The following is a 19,238-nucleotide window of genomic DNA, read 5'->3' as shown; positions in this document are numbered from 1 at the left end:
ATATTTTGAAGACTTGTCCAAGGAAGATTAATATGGAAGAAAGGGCGCGCTTAATGAAAGATCAGATTTTCATACCAAATTGCAATTTTTTTTCTTGTTTGAGTCGACCAATTAGGCGAAAGCTTCTTCCTTTGGATGACCATAAGAAAGGGGACATGCAAGATACCTGAGAGAAAAGCTTCCCTGTGAATATGGAAACAATCCTTGATATTTTTTTCTTCTCTGTTGAGATATCCTCATATACAATTTTACTTTTAAATTTGTTGATCCTTTGATTAGATAACTTTTTTTATTGTAGAAAAAGAGCATTTAGAGCCTTAACTCCTTAGATGTTTCCACAAAGGAAAAGGAAAATGCCACCTTCAAATAAAATATTGAAAATTGAGACACATGATTGATAGAAATAAAGAGGATCAAGTTTCTTCAAGAACATCAGATGGTTCAAGCTTTTGCTTAGATGTTCTTTTTCTAAACGAACAAAGATGGGAATAAAGGGTTCCCTTCATGATTCTGTTTTAGACACTAAAAAACCTAGCAGGATTTCCATTTACTAGCACATAGAATCTTGGAGATAAGCATTGCATTATCAAATAAATTACTTAATAGTTGTTGAAGCAGAATTTGGAGAGCACAACATTGAAGAAAGTGGTCAGATTTTCCTTGAATTTGGAGAGAACAACTTGAAGGAAAGCTTTTGCTTAGAGATTCTACTTTTTCTCATTCCCTCATCTCAATTGTAATTTTTGTTGCATAAGCTGAGTATAGAGCCAGGTCTTCTACTATGGCTGAACTTACACAGTTCAGACCTCTACTTTAGGTGTTTCATTTGGGATCCACTTATAATCTCTATTGTGATAATCAATGTCGTTAAGCTTTAAGAAAGTCTAGTGTTTCACATAGAGAAAGACCAGCCATTTTGTAAGGGAGAAGGTAGAAAGTGGTAAGATTTTCTATCACTTGTTTCCAGTAGAAACAAGCTGGATGATTTATTAACAAAAAGACTTTAAACAGATCATCCTAATCATTGGGTGCACAAGTTATGTTTTGAGACAAAACATAGTTATTGAACAACTAATTTTGTAATGAAATTTATATTAAGTATACAGTAAAATCGAAGCCATGCTAGGTGTTGTAGTATTTGAGAAAGAGGAGGGTGATATTCAATCCATTTTCTCAAAAATGGATCTTTTCCTTTTATTTATCTCTGTGTGTGTGTGCTCCTCAAGTTACAAAATTGAGAGATGCAGATGCAGATTTCGTTAGGTATTGCAATTCTAATAATATCAACTTATATTACAACACAAGAGTATGATTCCAAAACCATATGTTTCATATCTTACTTCTGGTTCCCTACTAATCTGAAGAGTAGCTTATAGTTTCCTGACATATCATGATATTCACATCTGATTGGAACCAAACCCTACATCTCTCACTGTAATTTCCAAGCAGAAACAAAAACCAGTGGGGTTCCCTTCCACCCAATAGTGAAGGCTTTCCCATTCATATCAAGGGTCCAAGAACTGGCACAAGCGAACTGCTTAACAATCTGGCTAGCCTGATACAAGGTTAATTGACTCAGTTCCATTTCTTCAAACCCAAACCTCGCGAAGAATGACCTCCACACATCAATCCTCACCTTCCTTATTATCCTCTCACTCCCCTCAGTTGCCACGATACACCTAATTGCTTGAGAAAATAGGCTCATTTCCATACTCATCTTATCACAATCATTTCTATCCACATATGAGTCAAGGCAGTCAAACCAAGTGCTATAATAGAATAAAGCTTCGATGAATCGATTAACAAAGGAAGGCGAGTTAAGGTTGGCTTCAACCTCAGTGACTACGAGTATAGATGGGTTGAGTCTTTTTATCAATTCCAACAGATTTTCTAAGCAATCAGGCCTCACAATCATGTTACTCATTATCACCGGAGCATAGACGCCAACTGTTTCATTTTCTTCTAACTCAAATAGATCCTCCTTGAGTTCTTTCATGTCAGAGACTATTACTGCTTTGAAACTAAATGGTAAATTCTGAGTTTCGGCAAAATTTACAAGTTGCTTACCTATCTCCTCCATCTTCTCGGATGAAATTCCCACCACGCTTATCTTGAGAAGCTCGACAGGACATGTGAATCTTACTGCAAGAGCATTCATCAAAATAGTCCACTGCACCCCAGTCCTTGGTCCAAGATCAATCAAATGGATCCTTTTAGCTGAATCCAAATTGTCTATAATAGTCTGAATTTCTGTGAACTGCATGATAAGCGAAAATGGTAGCAGTTTATGGCCTGCCAGAAGGGCTGGCTTGGGATGCCTAAGCATTTCTTCAACAGCTTCTCCCCATCGCCGTACTGATCCCTTTGATGAAAGTCTTCCTGTTTCTCTGTCAATCCTCTTCCAAAGGGCATCTGCAAAATAGTAAACAACCCTCTGAACCGGATTACCGACAGAGGACGACAAGTAATCACTCTGGATAAGCAATTTTCTCGCTCGATCATACTGTTGGTTGCTTATCTTCTCGGCTGAAGCTAGAAGAAGGCGAACTAGCTCCACGTCTTTAAGTTCCTCATGTGTTAGTCTCAGAAGTGTGGAACCAAAGGGATGTGTAAGCATCATCAAATGATCCTCCTCCTTTTGGACGGAGAGTTGGATGTAATGGGCACCCGCAACTTGCATGATTTCTTCTGTTGATAATTCTCTGCCTCTCACAGTGGGACTTGTTGTTTCTCTACTTGTTTGGTTTATATTTTCTCCATTCAATCTCTTATACCCAGGTCCATAACTGTTCAAAATCCCTAAAGAGGATAAAGATTTTGAATAGCCCTTTCTTTTCTTGGCTTCAACTAGCTCTGGACTTTCTGTGATCAATGACTTCTGATTACATTCTAGACCTGCAGGAAGATTTAAGGGATTCTGAAAATTTTGATTTCCTGCGGGATTCATGTTGTAATCCAAATGATCCAGCATGATAAACTCTGGGAATACTTGATCCTCCTTAGAGTTCTTTTCATAGAAAGTATAATCAGAACAAAGATAATCCATATTCTGCATGTTTGCTGTTCCGAAAAAACTCAGCTTCCCTCTAAGCTCTTCTTCCACTCTTCTGAATCCATTGCAATCAAATTCCCCGAACGAAAACACAGTATTTTCCATCACAGAGTTGAAACTTTGCAAGATCTCTATGTCATATCAGAGAATTCAGATTTCCCAATTCAACTGAGCATCGTTACAGTAGAACAATAGTAAAACTGGAAATGAAACCACTAATGCAACTTTGGGGAGTACTTTGTTGAATTTAAGATTCAGGGAATCCGACAAGGAACAATGAGATTGCTGGTGGGATAATTGATATAATTATTAATATTAGACTCTGTCCGCTAATCTGTGGGAACAGAAAACAAGAATCTATCATATTCTATTAATGTCGGGTTTTTTTTTTTTTTTTTCTGTTTCTATGGGCTCCTCAATGGTGATTCATTCTTATGTTGTCGATAATAAGAGGAATGCTAAACTGAAGGGAGCCCTTGCAAAAACGAATGAAAGAGCTCCCTCATTGGCTGCACGTCACCAAAGTGCATTTAACATTCTTTGACTCTTGCATTTTAGAGTGACATGCAGCCAATGGGGGAGCCCTTACATCTCATTTTTGCAAGGGCACCCTTCAATCTAGCATTCAAACAACTTGGGTAGAAACATTGAAGAAAGACTTGAGGGCTAGGAACATAAAAGAGAACATGACCTTGGATAGGAGAGAATGGAAGAAAATGATCAATGTCGCGAACTCAACTAGTGTCACAATTAGACTTAGTCAATTTAAGCAGGTAGATCCTTTCGCCTTCTTCATGAAAATTTTCTAAATGATTCATTAGCCGACCCCAACTAGTTTGGGACAAAGGCTTAGTTGAGTTGGGTTGAGTTCCCTTCAGCCTAGCATTCCGCCAATAATAAATAATAGGAAGAAAGAATGGTTGGATTAAGAACCATCCCATGTACAACCTATAGGAGAAAATCTGCAAAGAGTTTAATGATATTATGATTTTTTTTGAATGGCAGTTTAATGATATTATGTTAAGAAAGGGAAGTAAATCCAGGTGGAATTGAAAGACCAGAAACTTGTAATCCGTTTTGATAAATTTACCTTAAAATTTCCTCAGAACTTCAGCCAAGAGCTCTTGTCCAGACAAAGGAAATATAAAATTACAAATAGATTATACAATTAAAAGAGATAACAAACAAGAAAAAACACAGAACGAGTCCTCACTTGCGGACAGATGAAAGGGAATAATGCACAAGTAGAGAACATCAGGAAACAACCAGAAATCTGATAAGCCTGTAAATTCCACCTAAAGATATTTCTAACTCAGCAAAAGATGAAAAAAAATAAAAAATTATGGATTTTATGCAAAAAAACCAAAAAACTTCAAATGTAATGGAATTATTCTTTACCCGCAGACACTGTGGGACTTAGGACCCAGCCTTGGTATGAAACAGGTTTAAAGGGCCTAGCCTAGCGCCATACAACAGCTCTAGGGCATGCCTAACGTATGAGACTGGATGGGACCCAACCTGATATGGGACATGTTTAGAAGGCCTAGCCTAATGTGTCACAACAGTTCTGGAGCTTTTGGCGTATTGGTTTGGTACCAAATAATTACTCAGTTTCAATAGCTTATCTCTTGTTACCCCCACAAGCCCATGCCACATCACCGGAAAAGGAGGGACAGGGAGGCAACTAGATGCCCTTAAGAATTACATTCAAGAAATTGTTTGAAAAATATTTCTTGAGAATTTTTTTTCCTAGGTTTTTTATTTATTTCCAGGAAACATTAAATTTTTAATAAGGGATTTGCTAGGATCATCGCAGAAGGCATTTCGCAGACCCGCTGTTGCACGAGAGAGCAGCCACATAGGCCTACTTTTCAACAGAATTTGTCTCAACGAAATGCCTTCTGCCGTGGTCCCTAGCAAATCCTTTTAGGAATGTTTATAAACTAAGGTAGTGTTTGTTTAAGATTATGACAACCGATTGTGAGTGCTAAATCAATTATTGTTTAAGTGGTTGTTTCAAGCCCATGGCAACTAATTGCATTGCCCGTCTCGAAGAACCCTTTTTCCAGCTCAAACCCGATTTCCAACTCGATGAGGTTCGACCCGACTTGAGGAACCTTTTTTTTTCCAACCCGACCAAACCCGAATTTTTAAGGCTAGAAAAAAGAATTCATAACAAATGGTCAGGTTGCCCAAACCCGAACTCAACCTGGGTTGGGAAAACTCAATCCGAACCCGACCTGAGTTGCACCCCTTAAAATCAGGCCTTTCACTTTCTTGTGTGACTGAGATTAAAAAAAAAAAACTAATCTCAACCATTCACGGAAAATGGGAAAAATGGAATTTCTCGTAGCAAACATGAAAATTTTTCAATTCTAAAGAAATCCAAATCTTGACAACATTTTCCCTGGAAAACCAATTAGTCAAATGTTACAAAAAATGCTTTGGAAGAAAAGAACCCTAGATCCAATGCTTAAGATCATCTATTGGAAAGATATTATATGATAGGTGGCCGTGCAAACCAAGAAAAGAACCCTAGATCCAATGGTTAAGATCATCTATTGGAAAGAAATTATATGATGGGTGGCCGTGCAAACCCGTGACTTTTAAAATTACGATACAGCCCACTCCATATGAGGGTTAGGATCATCCTAACCCTTCTACTGATCGGAGGGTTAGGATCATCCTATGAAAATGATTTTTTGGGCACAACCTATTTAAATTGTGGCCCAACAAATGGACAGCTTGGATCATCGTATGGAGTGGGCCGTACCTTACTTTTTTAAAATTCAGGTTTGCACGGCCACCCATCATATAATTTCTCGTACAAAATAAATAAAAAGAGTAAAAAACAGTGCATTTATATTGGCACTACCATTTTTTTATAATTGCACTAAACCACCTTGTTTTTTTCCTTTTTAATAAAAAACTTGGTGAATTAGTGCAAATATCAAAACATGATAGTGCCAATATCAATAACCAAAAATAGTTTTAAAAAGTGTTTATTTTGGTCAATTCTCTTACCCCAACACCTTAAAATTTGAAGCTCCATTCCAACGAAGCCACAACCAATAGAAACAAACTAACGGGCAATATCTCCAATAGGAAAACGACACGTATGATTTTCACATCACCACCACCGTCACTGCAAGTAAAATCCCACCCGTCCATTTTCATCTCCTATAACACGTGTCAATCCTTTAAGACGCCACGTCAACGGCCTTTCTCCCTCAACTTCCATATATCCTTGGCCTTTTCTCGAGATCTTATTCTTTGTTCTTGCATCACCATTTCTCTCTCTGAAATTTTTTTTTCTATCGTGCGCGGTAGAGGCTATCGTACGCCATGGCGGGAGAGAAGTACAATCTGAAGAATCCTGCCGTAAAAAGGATTCTACAGGAAGTGAAGGAGATGCAATCAAATCCCTCTGATGATTTCATGAGCCTTCCTCTTGAGGTAATTAAAATCCATCAAATCATGGATTTTAATCTCCTTTTCTCTTTTCCTTTTGAAACTTCTCTCTCTATTTCTAAGGTTTCTTTCAGAAAAAGGTTTTTAGGGTTAATTTGTTTAAAAAGTGGGGGTTTGATTTTGGATCTGATCTTGATTTCTTTATCTTTGTTGAAATTTAGGGTTTAATATAAGGTTGTGGTATCGAAATCTGTTTTTTTCTTTCTTTTTGTTATGAGATTCCTACAGAAACTTCTCGTTTCCATTGAAGCTTCTGTCTATTTCTAGGGTTTCTTTGGTTTTTTTCCCTTTTCAGTTGTATATGTTCAAAAGGTGGGGGTTTCATTTCGGATCTGACCTTGATTTAGGGTTAATATTAGGATTTGGTATCAATTTTTGTTTTGGTTTTTGTTTTTGTTATGAGATTCGGACGATTGGATTCTATGATGTATGTTTTGTGCATTCGTTTTCTTGTTTTTATGGATATTGTGATGTGTTATGATTTCATCCTTCCATGAAATTAAAGAGTGACCTAAAAGTGATATTTCAAGGTTTTATCTGTTCTACACACAGATCTGTGAATGGTAAATCTGATTTAATTCTTAGTATTTGCAAGCTGTGAGAATTATTGTTTAAAATCCACGTCATTGTTGTGGATTTGGGGATATTACCGAAGATTTGGAATTCTACCCATGTTATTAGAATAAATTCATATACGAGTTCGCACGATTTGATTTTCGTGCTTATATCCTAGAATTTGTAAGTAATGCAATAGAGGTGAAGTTGAACATGAACTATGCACTTCTGACTTCTAAGTGTTCTTCCAAAAGTCAAAACTGATTGGATAACTGATAACTCTAGTTGTTGAAGCCTTGAAAATGGACTTTAAAAGTAAAAATGGGTAATGATCCCTATGCAGCAGATAATAATAATAATGCAAATTATAAGGTTCTCATTTTATTTTGTTGCTCCTGTGGAAAGGGCTGCTGGGGAGGCTTGGATCTTGGACCCTGTCCCATAGCCTTTAGCAATCGTTTGGTCTTGATTTTGTGGCATAGAGTTACGTTTCTTGCATGGGCTCATGCTATCATTATGTCCATATAGTTGGTAATTGGGTGGATGCACAATATTTATATATGTATAGTAACTGTGTTCTTTTTTCTTCACTGTATCCGTGTTTGTTCTCTCGGGGATAGTTAGCTTATGCTCTTTTCCTTCTCATCGTGGTTAGGAAAATATATTTGAATGGCAATTCGCAATTGGAGGTCCTCGTGATACTGAGTTTGAAGGAGGAATCTATCATGGACGGATCCAGCTGCCCGCAGAATATCCATTTCAGCCTCCTGCATTTATGTTATTGACGGTAACGATCAATATCATGAGGAGCTCATGATGGATCTAACTGTTCCTATTTTTCACTTTGGAATTATTGAATCTATTTTGAGATTTATAAGTAATTTTTTTGTTTAACCTTCCTTTTACAAGCTTATCAATTGCTACTTTGCTTCTTTTCAGCCAAATGGCCGTTTTGAGACTCAAACTAAGATTTGTTTAAGTATATCGAACCATCACCCCGAACATTGGCAGCCATCATGGAGTGGTAAGATTCTGGATTGCCATATTAACCTGCTTACAATGGGTAGGAATTGCATTGGTTATAGACTTATGATGATGCATTGATACCTCCTTTCTAATATACAATGCTTCTATCTATTTTTCGGTTTATGTGTCGTAAATTATACCAGTCAGTTGCAGGTTAGTTCAGGTAATGCATTATCCTTCTATTTAGTGTGTTTGGATTTCTAAATGGGTTAAGCCTGAACATCGTAACTAAGGAAAGGCACGTGCATCTTAGCATTTTGTGCTGAAATCCATCACTGAATATCTTTACATATATTCTACTGATGACACTTCGAATTATATGTGCTGACATACACTTATTTTCCTTGGAATGTCGGAATAGACTATTAGTATTACACTATTAGTTGGTTGCCGTTGTCCAAAGGATGTCAATGGCACTTTATGGCAGTCAAATAGTTACGTTCAGTAATCAAAGTGGGGGAAGGAGCCTGAGTTGAAAGAACTTCTGAATGGTTGGAGATTTATAATGGCATGGTGAGGTGTAAAGGATTATGATCCAAGTCATTGAGGGGTTCAAGACAGTAGTTGTAACTGCTTTGTTACTTTGTCTCTCCTGAATTCTCCAGCCAGAAACGAAAAAGAAGGATTAAGGGCCTAGGATTGACCTTTGAATTTCTAATGATATCTGTTGGCTACTAGGATAAACTTTTTTTTTTTTTTGAATGACTGGACAGAATATGGATAGAGAAACTTATTCTTGCCATATATATTCTTTAATTTTTGTGCTTCTAGTAGCACCAACTGATTGTTAGAAGCTATCTATCAGTTGCCAATATGCATTTTTGTTTTACTTTTATCACATCAATTTTTGGTAATAGTACACTTAGCTTTTGTCCAACCTGTTTTTTCTATAGTGCTAAGAGTTCTGTCCAACCTCCAGCTTGAGCCTACTTGTTTGGGATGCATCGAGATTTATGTTACCTCACTTGGATAGGGACCTACCAAATTACCAATATGTTCTGCAATTTTAGGATCAGCTCATGTTGTAATTTAGTTTCTGGTCAGGTCATTCACTTTGTTATTTTTTTTCTCATGAATGATAGCTTTTTTGCAATGCCTTTATATAGCAAATGGGAATTAAGACCTGTCATATCTTTGATTTGTAAGCATACCTTTTTGAGCACCAAATATTCATGGTCTTCTCTTACTGTTTTGCTTTGTAGGCTGTACGATCATGGCGCTATAGAAATAAGTTTTGTGTCTATAGGATGTCATTTGGCATGTTTTGTCAAATGATGAAACAAAGAAAACATGACATCCAAATTTGGTCAGATGCCATGACAAGGCTGAAGATTGGTGTATGTACTGTTATGCATGTATGTCTGTTCGATGTAGATGTTATGAACCATTCATGATGCATATTTTATTCCTCTTTGTTGCATTGAAAATTTTCATCCACTGCATGCTTCCATTTCAAAGTTTGAGATTTTGGTGCACCAAAAAATTCATAGTCTGTTCATTATTCATTGGTTTGCAGACTATACGAGCATGGTGCTAAAGGAATATCTTTTCTGTTGACTTTTTGCTGTTGATTGACACAATTTTGTCAACTGACAACACCAAGGAAGACACATCTATAATTAGCATGAGGTTATATTCAGCGATTGGCATCAACTATGCTTTTATTTGGAAATTTGATACTTTGGAGCACCGAAAAAAATCATAGCCAGTTCATTATGCACCAACGGATGTTTCATCAGTTGTATCAACTAGTAGTTCAATGATTGCAGTGCTATTGGAATCTGGAAATCTCGTCATAAGAGAAGGAAACTCTAGTCCGTCCGCCGCGGGGGGGGGGGGGGGGGGGGTGTGTGTGTTTGTATTGCAGAGCTTCGATCATTCAGCCCATATGATGCTCCCTGGCATGAAGATTGGGAAGAACCTACGAACGGGAGAAATCAAAACGCACATCGTGGAGAGGTGATGATGATTTGGCTCCTGGAAGATTTGAATTCGGTGTGGATCCTCATGAATCGAACGAGTTCTACGTCTGGCGGGCGTCCATTCCATACTTGAAAGTCGTTGTTTGGAACGGGACTATGTTTGATATTATTCTTTCCCTAGACACGTCGGAACACAAATGCAGCGTTGTCAGCAACAACGATGGGATTTATTTCACTTACTCCTAACTGTTCAGTTTTCATTCGATCCTTATGTAGGAAGCATATGTCATTTTCTATAATTACAACGAGGGACAGACCTTGGTAGCCACAATATAAACTGCAAAAGTAGTCTGTGGAAGAAACATATATAATTAGCATGAGGTTGTATTCAGGGATTGGCATCAACTATGCTTTTATTTGGAAAATCGATACTTTGGAGCATCGAAAAAAAATCAGTCTGTTCATTATTGACCTACTCATTGATACCAACTGATGATACATTTGTTGACCAGATCATGGCGTTGGTTTCATCCAAAACCACAAGATTTCCGTCACTATTGACGGTTGAAGTTCCTTCAAAAGAAACTATTGGCAATCCAAAAAACAGAATTCTCTCTCCTATTAGTGCTGCGATCTTTGTAATACCATATTCCGACATACTGAGACTCGGAATTGCCGGACTGAAGAATTCCAACTGAAAAACCTTGCCTGTAGACTGAAGAATCCCAACTGAAAGACCTTGCCTGCAGAGATAAGGGTATTGCCATTCCATGGAATTATCAGTCCGGGCGAGTCCAAGTCTCAGTATGTCGGAATATGGTATTACAATGATTGCATCACTAGTAGGAGAGAGATTTCTGTCTTTTAGATTGCCAATAGACAGAAGTCAATTTCTTTTGAAGGAACTTTCACCCTCAAAAGTGACGGAAATGTTGTGGTTTTGGATAAAACCAACGCCACGATCTGGTCAACAAATGTGTCATCAGTTGTATCAACTAGCAGTTCAATGATTGCAGTGCTATTGGATTCTGGAAATCTTGTCATAAGAGAAGGAAACTCTAGTCCGTCCATGGCGGCCGGGGGAAAAGGGGGGGAGGGGATTGTATTGCAGGGCTTCAATCATCCAGCCCATACGATGCTCCCTGGCATGAAGATGGTGCGAACGGTAGAAATAAAAAAGCTCACATCTTGGAGAAGTGATGATGATCCGGCTCCTCGAAGATTTGAATTCGGCGTGGATCCTCATTTATCGAACGAGTTCTAAGTCTGGCGGGGGTCCATTCCATACTTTAATGTCGTTGTTTGGAATGGGACTGTGTTTGATATTATTCTTCCCCTAGACACGTTGGAATACAATTGCAGCGGTTTCAGCAACAACGATGGAATTTATTTCACTTACTCCTCGCCGTCCAGTTTTCATCCGATCCTTATGTTGGAAGCAGATGGCATTTTCTATAATTACAATGAGGTATGTACCTTGGTGGCCACCTTAGGAAAGCAGTCTGTGGAAGAAACATCTATAATTAACATGAGATTGTATTCAGGGATTGGCATCAACTATGTTTTTATTTGGAAATTTGATACTTTGGAGCACCTAAAAAAAAAATCATATTATGTTCATTATTCCTTGGTCTCCAGACTATACGAGCATGGTGCTAGAGGAATACTTCTTATCTGTTGAGTTTTTGCTGTTGTTTGACACTACTTTGTCAACTGTCAACACCAATGAAGAAACATCTATAATTAGCATGAGGTTGTATTCAGGGATTGGCATCAACTGTGCTTTTATTTGGAAATTTGATATTTTGGAGCACCGAAAAAAAAACACAGTCTGTTCATTATTCATTTGTTTCCAGACTATACGAGCATGGTGCTAGAGGAATACTTCTTATCTGTTGAGTTTTTGCTGTTGATTGACACAACTTTGTCAACTGACAACACCAAGGAAGAAACATCTATAATTAGCATGAGGTTGTATTTAGGGATTGGCATCAACTATGCTTTTATTTTGAAATTTTATACTTTGGAGCACCAAAAAAATTCAGTCTGTTCAAAGGTAACAATTTTATTGATAATGAAAATTCTATTACACCGAAGGGACAAGGTGTCCCACTAGTGTAATAGTCTTTACATCAAACTCTTATTACAAAATTATCTGCCAACAGCCAATAAGAAAGACTGCGACAACCTGTAGACATTTCTCGATTCCAAAGCGTGCTCCATCTGGACAGTGACAATTTCATCTCCATAGTTTTCAAACTCCCCCGTGTCCGCGTCGACTCCCTTTTGCCTTGGCCACGTTCTGCATTGCGCCGCATCTGCGTTCTATGTTTTGCCTTACAACGTCAATAAACACCCCTTTGACTCTCCTGAATTATGATTGCGTCAACCGAGAACTCAGCCGCATCAACCGAGTACTCGACCGTGACTTCCCGAGTCGACTATGATTTTCTTTGGCCACATCCACGTTTTTAAACACTGGTCATTTCTATCCTCCCTGTCTTTAGCTAATTTGTCGGCTTCTTCATTGGCCGACCGACGCATATGCTAAAATTTTGTTGAGGAGGATGTGACATGGTCCCAAATTTCTGCCACAATGGCCATAATTGCCCAAGGACCTATGGCCTTGTTGATGGCCCAAGATATAACATTGGACGAGTCATTTTTTGCTGTTGATTGACACAACTTTGTCAACTGACAACGCCAAGGAAGAAACATCTATAATTAGCATTAGGTTGTATTCAGGGCTTGGCATCAACTATGCTTTTATTTCAAATTTTGATACTGTGGAGCACCAAAAAAAAAAATTTAGTCTGTTAATTATTCATCGGTTTCCAGACTATACGAGCGTGGGGCTAAATGAATATTTCTTTTCTGTTGACTTCTTGCTGTTGATTGACAGCTTTGTCCAATGACAATTCAAAGGAAGAAATATCTATAATTATCATGGGGTTGTATTCATGGATTGGAATAAACTGTGCTTTTATTTCGAAATTTAATACTTTGTGGCACCATAAAAAATTCATAGTCTGTTCATTATTCATTGGTTTCCAGACTATACGAGCATGGTGCTAAAGAAATACTTCTTCCGTCTCTTGTTGCAGTTGATTGCCACAACTTTATTAACTACCTAGATCATCGAAGAAGACATCTTGAATTAGTGTAGGCTGCTAAATGCCAAGACATAAGATCATGTGGATCCATGGATAAGTGCATGCGATGTACATAGTTGTCAAACTCTTACGAGCCGTACGAGCCAACTCTTGAGTTTAGTCGTTGTGCTTTCGAGTCGAGTCACATGGGTGAGTCGCAGATTGTCACACTCTTACGAGTCGTAAGAGTCGTACGAGTCAACTCCCGAGTCGACTCGAAAAGTAAGACTCTTACGAGTCGAGTTGTTGGGCCTAGGCTTTCTTGTTTTGATGGTTGAAAACTTGGAAGTTGGAAGTTGGAACTTAGAACTTAGAACTTATTTGTGTGCATGCAAGTTACAAGTATATATTTATTTATATTTTTTGCTTAGTGCTTTATCTATGTGCTTTTCTTTTTTTGAATGGTTGCAATTTCATTCAAAGAGAAAACAGAAGACCGAGGTGGTCAATCGAAAAGTAGAAAGAGAAGCTAAAAGAACAAAAATAAGCTAGCAGAAAACAAAGATCAAGGGGGAGGAAATCAAACATCTCCAATCCCATATTTCCCACGCCTCTCTAGCAAGTCTATTAGCCTCATTGTCAGCGGATCTTCTAATATGTTAAAAAATGATTGACGACCCTTCACCTGGTCCTGAATCTCGTCAAGAGCAAATCTCCAAGGAGGAACAACCGATCTACAAACCCATTGGATAACATTGCTCCGGTATCCGCACCTTTATTGTTCGTTCACTCCTGCCCTATTAGTAAGTTGTCCCCTCCCGGATGGTCGAGTTCACAAATGACCTTGCTTTGTTCGCTTTGAGCCGTGCTCCTACATTGTGGAAGGCGGTTTCCCAAATGGCTGCTTTGCCCACCAACTTCCTGTCGAGATGCCTACGATTAAAACCCACTGACATGTCAAGATCCAAATTCGAATTGGTTTGGAATCGCCCCCCACTGTTACCTTATCCAACCATTCATGATTCACACTTGATTCCATGGTGGACGGCTCTAATCCCCGTCTCGTTTGCATCTGCAATCCCTACAGGACTTGAAAAGGCCCTAAGATCTTCACCACTAGAATTCCTTAGAATGCTTCCTATTACCCAAGCTAGAGCCATCAAAATTAAGCTTTTAGCAACCCGATCGTTGGGCCTTCCATTCCTGAACAATCGATGATCTTCTTTCTACATTGGAGTTGGTCTTCTTTCTACATTGGAGTGTAACTCCTTCCATCCCTCCCATAGGTCAAAAGGCCGAGACAAATAGATTCATTGCTCTTGCCTAGAATACGATTAGTCCGGCATGGGCTACGTGAGCCCTGAGTGGTTTACTGGACAAATTGATAAGTCGGGTGATGTAGGACTGGAAGCGAAGTAGAAGAAAGGGAAGAGAAATAGAAGAAAGAGGAGAAGAGTAGAAGAATTTAGGGAAAAGTAGAGAAGAGAAGAAGAAGAATAGATGAAAGGACCTAAAAACTAAATAACATGGAAATAAATCCTAAAGGGCAAATATGCTTCTTATTTGGCCTATTATCTGCATCATTCTCCCCCGCTTGAAAAGAACTCAGCCTCGAGTAATAGTCCGTCTGGATCAAATACTTAGACGACCCACTCAAGTTGTAGTAGTCGTAATCCGTAGGAGGCACTCCTGATGTCTAAGACTTGTGATAATTGTGAAAGTGATTTGAAATGCTGGCTGAGTGATAGGGAAGAAATCACCCATGTAGAATCATAAATATGCGAACCTCTCCTGAGAATCAATGAAGCTGGGAAAATGGCAACGTACTCCTGGATCGGTGGGATCGGCATAACAGATATGGGCAGTAACAATCCATGATCAACCTCAATAAAGACATCACCTGCTGGTATCAAAACCGGCTCAATGAGATCAGCAACAAAACCATATGCTAGAACTGTATCTGGCTCAGTGATGTCAGGTTGTCAATCTTTCATAAGATCATCATGTGCACTGAAATCCTCGATCTCAATCCCAAATTTGATGTAGGACTGGGAAGCGAAGTAGAAGAAAGGGAAGAGAGATAGAAGAAAGAGGAGAAGATGAGTAGAAGAAGAAGAATTTAGGGAAAAGTAGAAGAGAAGAAGAAGAATAGACGAAAGAAGAAACTTGTAGAGGGGAGAAGCCAATCAATCCTTACTCAACAATCATCAAAAGTTAAAAAAACTGATACATGAGTCCTATTTATAGGTAGTTGGAATAAAATTCCATGGAAAATAAAATTCTAAAACTAAAACATGGAAATATAAATCCTAGAAACTAAATAACATGGAAATAAATTCTAATGGGCAAATAGGCCTATTATCTGCATCATCGGGCATTCCTGGCCCACTAAGCGAAACCGGTGATTTCTTGGCCACGACCAGCTAAAGCTAAAGTTCCATTAAAGAGCGTTCATGGAGTAGAATCTCCTTAGGGAATATGAGGTTTTCATGAGTATTTATGTGCTATTGGGTTATATTTTTTACATGCTTCATCTTTTGATATATAATTTTTTTTTTTCAACTAAATTTCTATTCTTATCAAAAACTCTTACGAGTCACAAGGATATAAAATTAAGAAATCGAGTCACGGGTTGACAACTATGGTGTTGTATGCATGCATTTGTGATGTATGATGTATTGTGTAGTGAATAATGTAAATTATGTAAACAAAATACGAGTATATTTTGGAGCACCAAAAATTTCATGGTCTGTTCATTATTCATTGGTTTCTAGACCATACGAGCAGGGTCCTAATGAAAGACTTTTTTCTGTCTTCTAGCCCCGAATACGAGCTTTGTTGACTGACATGACCAATGAAGAAGACATCTAGAATTAATGTAGTTTGCTTAATTCTACGACATATTACAATCACATGTATGAATGCTTGCTTTTTTTTTTTTTTTGAAGAGTGACTTTTGTATTCATACCATGAAATAAACAGGGGACTAGTAGTCCCACCAGAAATTACATATTATGATGGTCGAGGAGCATACTCCAGTAACCCATAATAAAAAAAAGATGTATACAGACATCTTACAACCCCTAACAGAGCTCCACCGTCTTCTAAACTTCCTTTCATAACGGCTCGTCCAGCAACCTTTCGCTATGCCATCCAAAAAACATCCAGCAACAGAAACACCATATAATCCACACATCATCCATTCAACTGAAGAGACCAAGGAGTAAATATGCCTTGAATTGCATCAAGGACCTAAAGCGTTTTTTCACCCACCTTGATAAGAAAAACCGCCATGAGTTGGAATGATTATCTAGGGAAGAAAAACTCCCCTGAGCAGCGAAGTACAGTGTCCCTCAAGCACACTGATAAACCTACTTACCCATCCTTAATTTTTGAAGAAAAAAACTTTTAACATGGACTTCTAGCCCCCCACAAGATTACCCACCCTTGCAACAACTAGATATTACCATATCCTACCATAGACAAAAACAAACTCCCGAGAAACTTCCTATCATCAAAAAGCGTTTGACCAGCCTATTTACAACAAAAGCCCTCCCTTCATTCCGTGAGAGCTCTGTGCTCTCGACTTCCACGGCCAAGTGTCTTACCTTTCTTCTCGTCCGCATCCACAACCAATCTTTTTGTTTCTTCCACATCTTCCTTGTAGTCTATACCCAGTACATGCCCCAATTTGGCCATCTCCTCAAATTCTTCCGAGTACTCTTTGATCATCTTCCTCCAAGCTGGTCTTCCCCTCATGCGACTCTAACTGGGTTTGCTCTACTTCCTCCTGTGTATGGCTTTCTCTACATCTCCTGAAGTTCCCTTTTCTTCCTCTTCGGGAGGCTGCTCAGCCCTTTGAAGAGAGTCCTTAATTTTTCCACTAAAATCCATATCCATCGAATCTCTCGACATAATAGACTCCAAATCCGGGATTGCAGGTCTCACCTCCATCTAATGGTCCTCTCCAGCCCAAGTCACCTCCACAAGAGCATTACGCTCCTCTTCCAACCGTTTCTGAAAGAACGGTAGTTTATAGACCGGTATACATACCTCCTCAATCGATCTCTTTCCTGTCAGTTGAAATAACTCTTCCTCGTTGCCTTTTGCCGCCGCCGCCGCCTCAAGCTTTTTCCATTGTAGTTCCAGGTATTTCAAGGCAATCTTGCTTTTAGTTGCCGACCTAGGATTTACCCTATTTTTGTCATATCCACTCTTCTTGAAGGACTTTTTTTCCTCCACCCCCAAACCATCAGCTCTAGCGGCTTTACCCTTCTCCTTATGATCAGTTTTGCCACCTTCACTTGAGGAGGAGGAATCCCCACTCTGCTCAAACTTCTCCAACATTGTTAGGACACTAGCGACAAAGTCTTTCTTTTCTTCTCTCGACTGTTGAGATGGCTGCCTTGACGATTTCCTCTTATAGTGGGGGATCTACCTTTAGTAGCCTCTAGGGACCTATGATAATGACTCCCATTATGGTGAAAGGCGTGCATGGGCTTTCCTTTTCCCATACGGTAACTTTTCGCTTTCTTATATAAGTGGAGCAGTAGAGAAGAATGCGAAAAGTTTCCGTATGGGCATGGTGGAAGGCGTGCATGGGCCCTCCATGTTGACTCGAAAATTGATCATTAAGATTGATCTTGATGGTGACTGCCCCGCCTTGTTGGACTCTATTGCATACTGTGAACCGTGGAGCACAAACCTAATCAATCAGACACAAGGTATCTCTGGTTTCACCTAGCTGAAATCTAGTTTTGTAGCATTTGTGCTCGTAGAGTTCTACTGTCTCAATCAGGTTAATAAAAAGAATATTTGCCTACTAAGTTGGCAATTGCAGTGTTTTTTTTTCTCTGGCAGGATAATTCAATTGCCTGAACCCCTGGCTGATGTTCTATTTTCTGTTTGCAGTACGCACGGCCTTGGTAGCCCTAATTGCATTCATGCCCACCAATCCTGACGGAGCTCTGGGCTCCTTAGATTATAAGAAGGAAGAGAGGCGGGCACTCGCTATTAAATCACGTGAAGCAGCCCCCAAATTTGGGACACCTGAACGTCAAAAGCTAATGGACGAGGTTGATTTCACTCTTTACAACTATTTGTGTACCTGATAATTTCTTTTCTTTACAATTTACCAATCTTCTGATCTTTGCAGATCCACCAATACATGCTGAGCAAGGCCCCCGCTATTCCACAACTCCCAAAAACAACATCTGATGAAATCTCCAACAATAGAGAAGGTGAAGCACAGATCAATCCGGAAATTGCTGGCGCTGTAGCAGGAATTGAAGAACATTCAGACTCAGAATCAGAGGGAAGGATCGTGGAAAATTTGCGTGAGGTCCGAGTGAATGCAAATGCGGGTCCATTGAGAGTCAGCTTTAGTGCGGGATTCAAGTTGTCGAGACGAGTGCCTGCTGCGGAGCAAGGTGAGCAGGCAGAAAGACCCGAGGTTAGAGTTCGGAAACCTGTCGACGATCGCCTGTTTACATGGGCAGCTGTTGGGTTGACTGTTGCTATTGTGTCTCTACTAGTAAAGAAGTTCTTGAAAGCCAATGGATATATTGGTTATATGGATGGATTGTAGATAAGAAAAAAGTATGACAGATTGGATTGATGGGGTTTTTAGCTTCTGTTATAAGATTGAAAAAGTATGATTTCAATCACCATTTTCTTAGTATTGATTCCTTGCTGAAAGTTCGTGTGTAATATATTGTTATCAGAATCATCATCTGCCTGTATGGAATTTAGACTGGTGCAGCTGTTTTCTTTCAAGCAATTCATATTTCATGGCATGGGCAATTTTAGCTGTGAGGCTCTACTTGCATTTTTCTTCTTTTGTCATTTACTCTTTTGCTGGTATGTTGGGGCTGTTTGCCATGGGATAGCAAACTGGGTTTTATTTTATCCTTGGATAGAGTTGCTTTGTTCTCTTCATGCTGTTCTTTATTCTCAACTTAACAAAGCCTTTTTCCCAAACTAGTTGGGGCCGGCTAAATGAATCCTTTAGAAAAATTTCATGAAGAAGGTGAAAGGAATCTATCCAACTCTAATCCTAGCTCTAGTTGGTCGAGTTTGGTTTGTCTACGTGGATCATTTTCTTCCATTTTATCCTATCCA

At 39.0% G+C, this 19,238-nt stretch overlaps 2 protein-coding genes across 2 annotated transcripts; one reads left to right on the top strand and one right to left on the bottom strand.

Moving 5' to 3' along the window:
- Window positions 1-1,239: 1,239 nt before the first annotated feature.
- Window positions 1,240-3,457, bottom strand: LOC143852821 (DELLA protein RGL1-like). The gene has a single exon (XM_077362433.1). It carries the CDS (start codon window positions 3,155-3,157, stop codon window positions 1,430-1,432), a length of 1,728 nt encoding a protein of 575 aa, XP_077218548.1. The 5' UTR covers window positions 3,158-3,457; the 3' UTR covers window positions 1,240-1,429.
- Window positions 3,458-6,317: 2,860 nt separating this feature from the next.
- LOC143852997 (ubiquitin-conjugating enzyme E2 32-like) lies at window positions 6,318-18,913 on the top strand. The gene is made up of 5 exons (XM_077362690.1): window positions 6,318-6,508; window positions 7,734-7,865; window positions 8,018-8,102; window positions 18,030-18,193; window positions 18,274-18,913. Exons 1-5 carry the CDS (start codon window positions 6,398-6,400, stop codon window positions 18,703-18,705), a joined length of 924 nt encoding a protein of 307 aa, XP_077218805.1. The 5' UTR covers window positions 6,318-6,397; the 3' UTR covers window positions 18,706-18,913.
- Window positions 18,914-19,238: the final 325 nt, after the last annotated feature.

The sequence above is a fragment of the Tasmannia lanceolata genome, unplaced genomic scaffold (assembly GCF_043159265.1).
Source record: "Tasmannia lanceolata isolate RefF3 unplaced genomic scaffold, GAP_Taslan_0.1 ptg000019l, whole genome shotgun sequence".
NCBI classification, from domain to species: domain Eukaryota; kingdom Viridiplantae; phylum Streptophyta; class Magnoliopsida; order Canellales; family Winteraceae; genus Tasmannia; species Tasmannia lanceolata.
The sequence above is the reverse complement of the archived record's forward strand: the minus strand, read 5'-3'. Positions and strand labels throughout refer to the sequence as shown.

Coding starts and splice junctions, on each gene's coding strand:
- LOC143852821 (XM_077362433.1), bottom strand. CDS start 3,157: ATGGAAAATACTGTGTTTTCGTTCGGGGAATTTGATTGCAATGGATTC.
- LOC143852997 (XM_077362690.1), top strand. CDS start 6,398: ATGGCGGGAGAGAAGTACAATCTGAAGAATCCTGCCGTAAAAAGGATT. Junction 6,509..7,733: donor TCATGAGCCTTCCTCTTGAG/GTAATTAAAATC, acceptor CATCGTGGTTAG/GAAAATATATTTGAATGGCA. Junction 18,194..18,273: donor GTCAAAAGCTAATGGACGAG/GTTGATTTCACT, acceptor TGATCTTTGCAG/ATCCACCAATACATGCTGAG.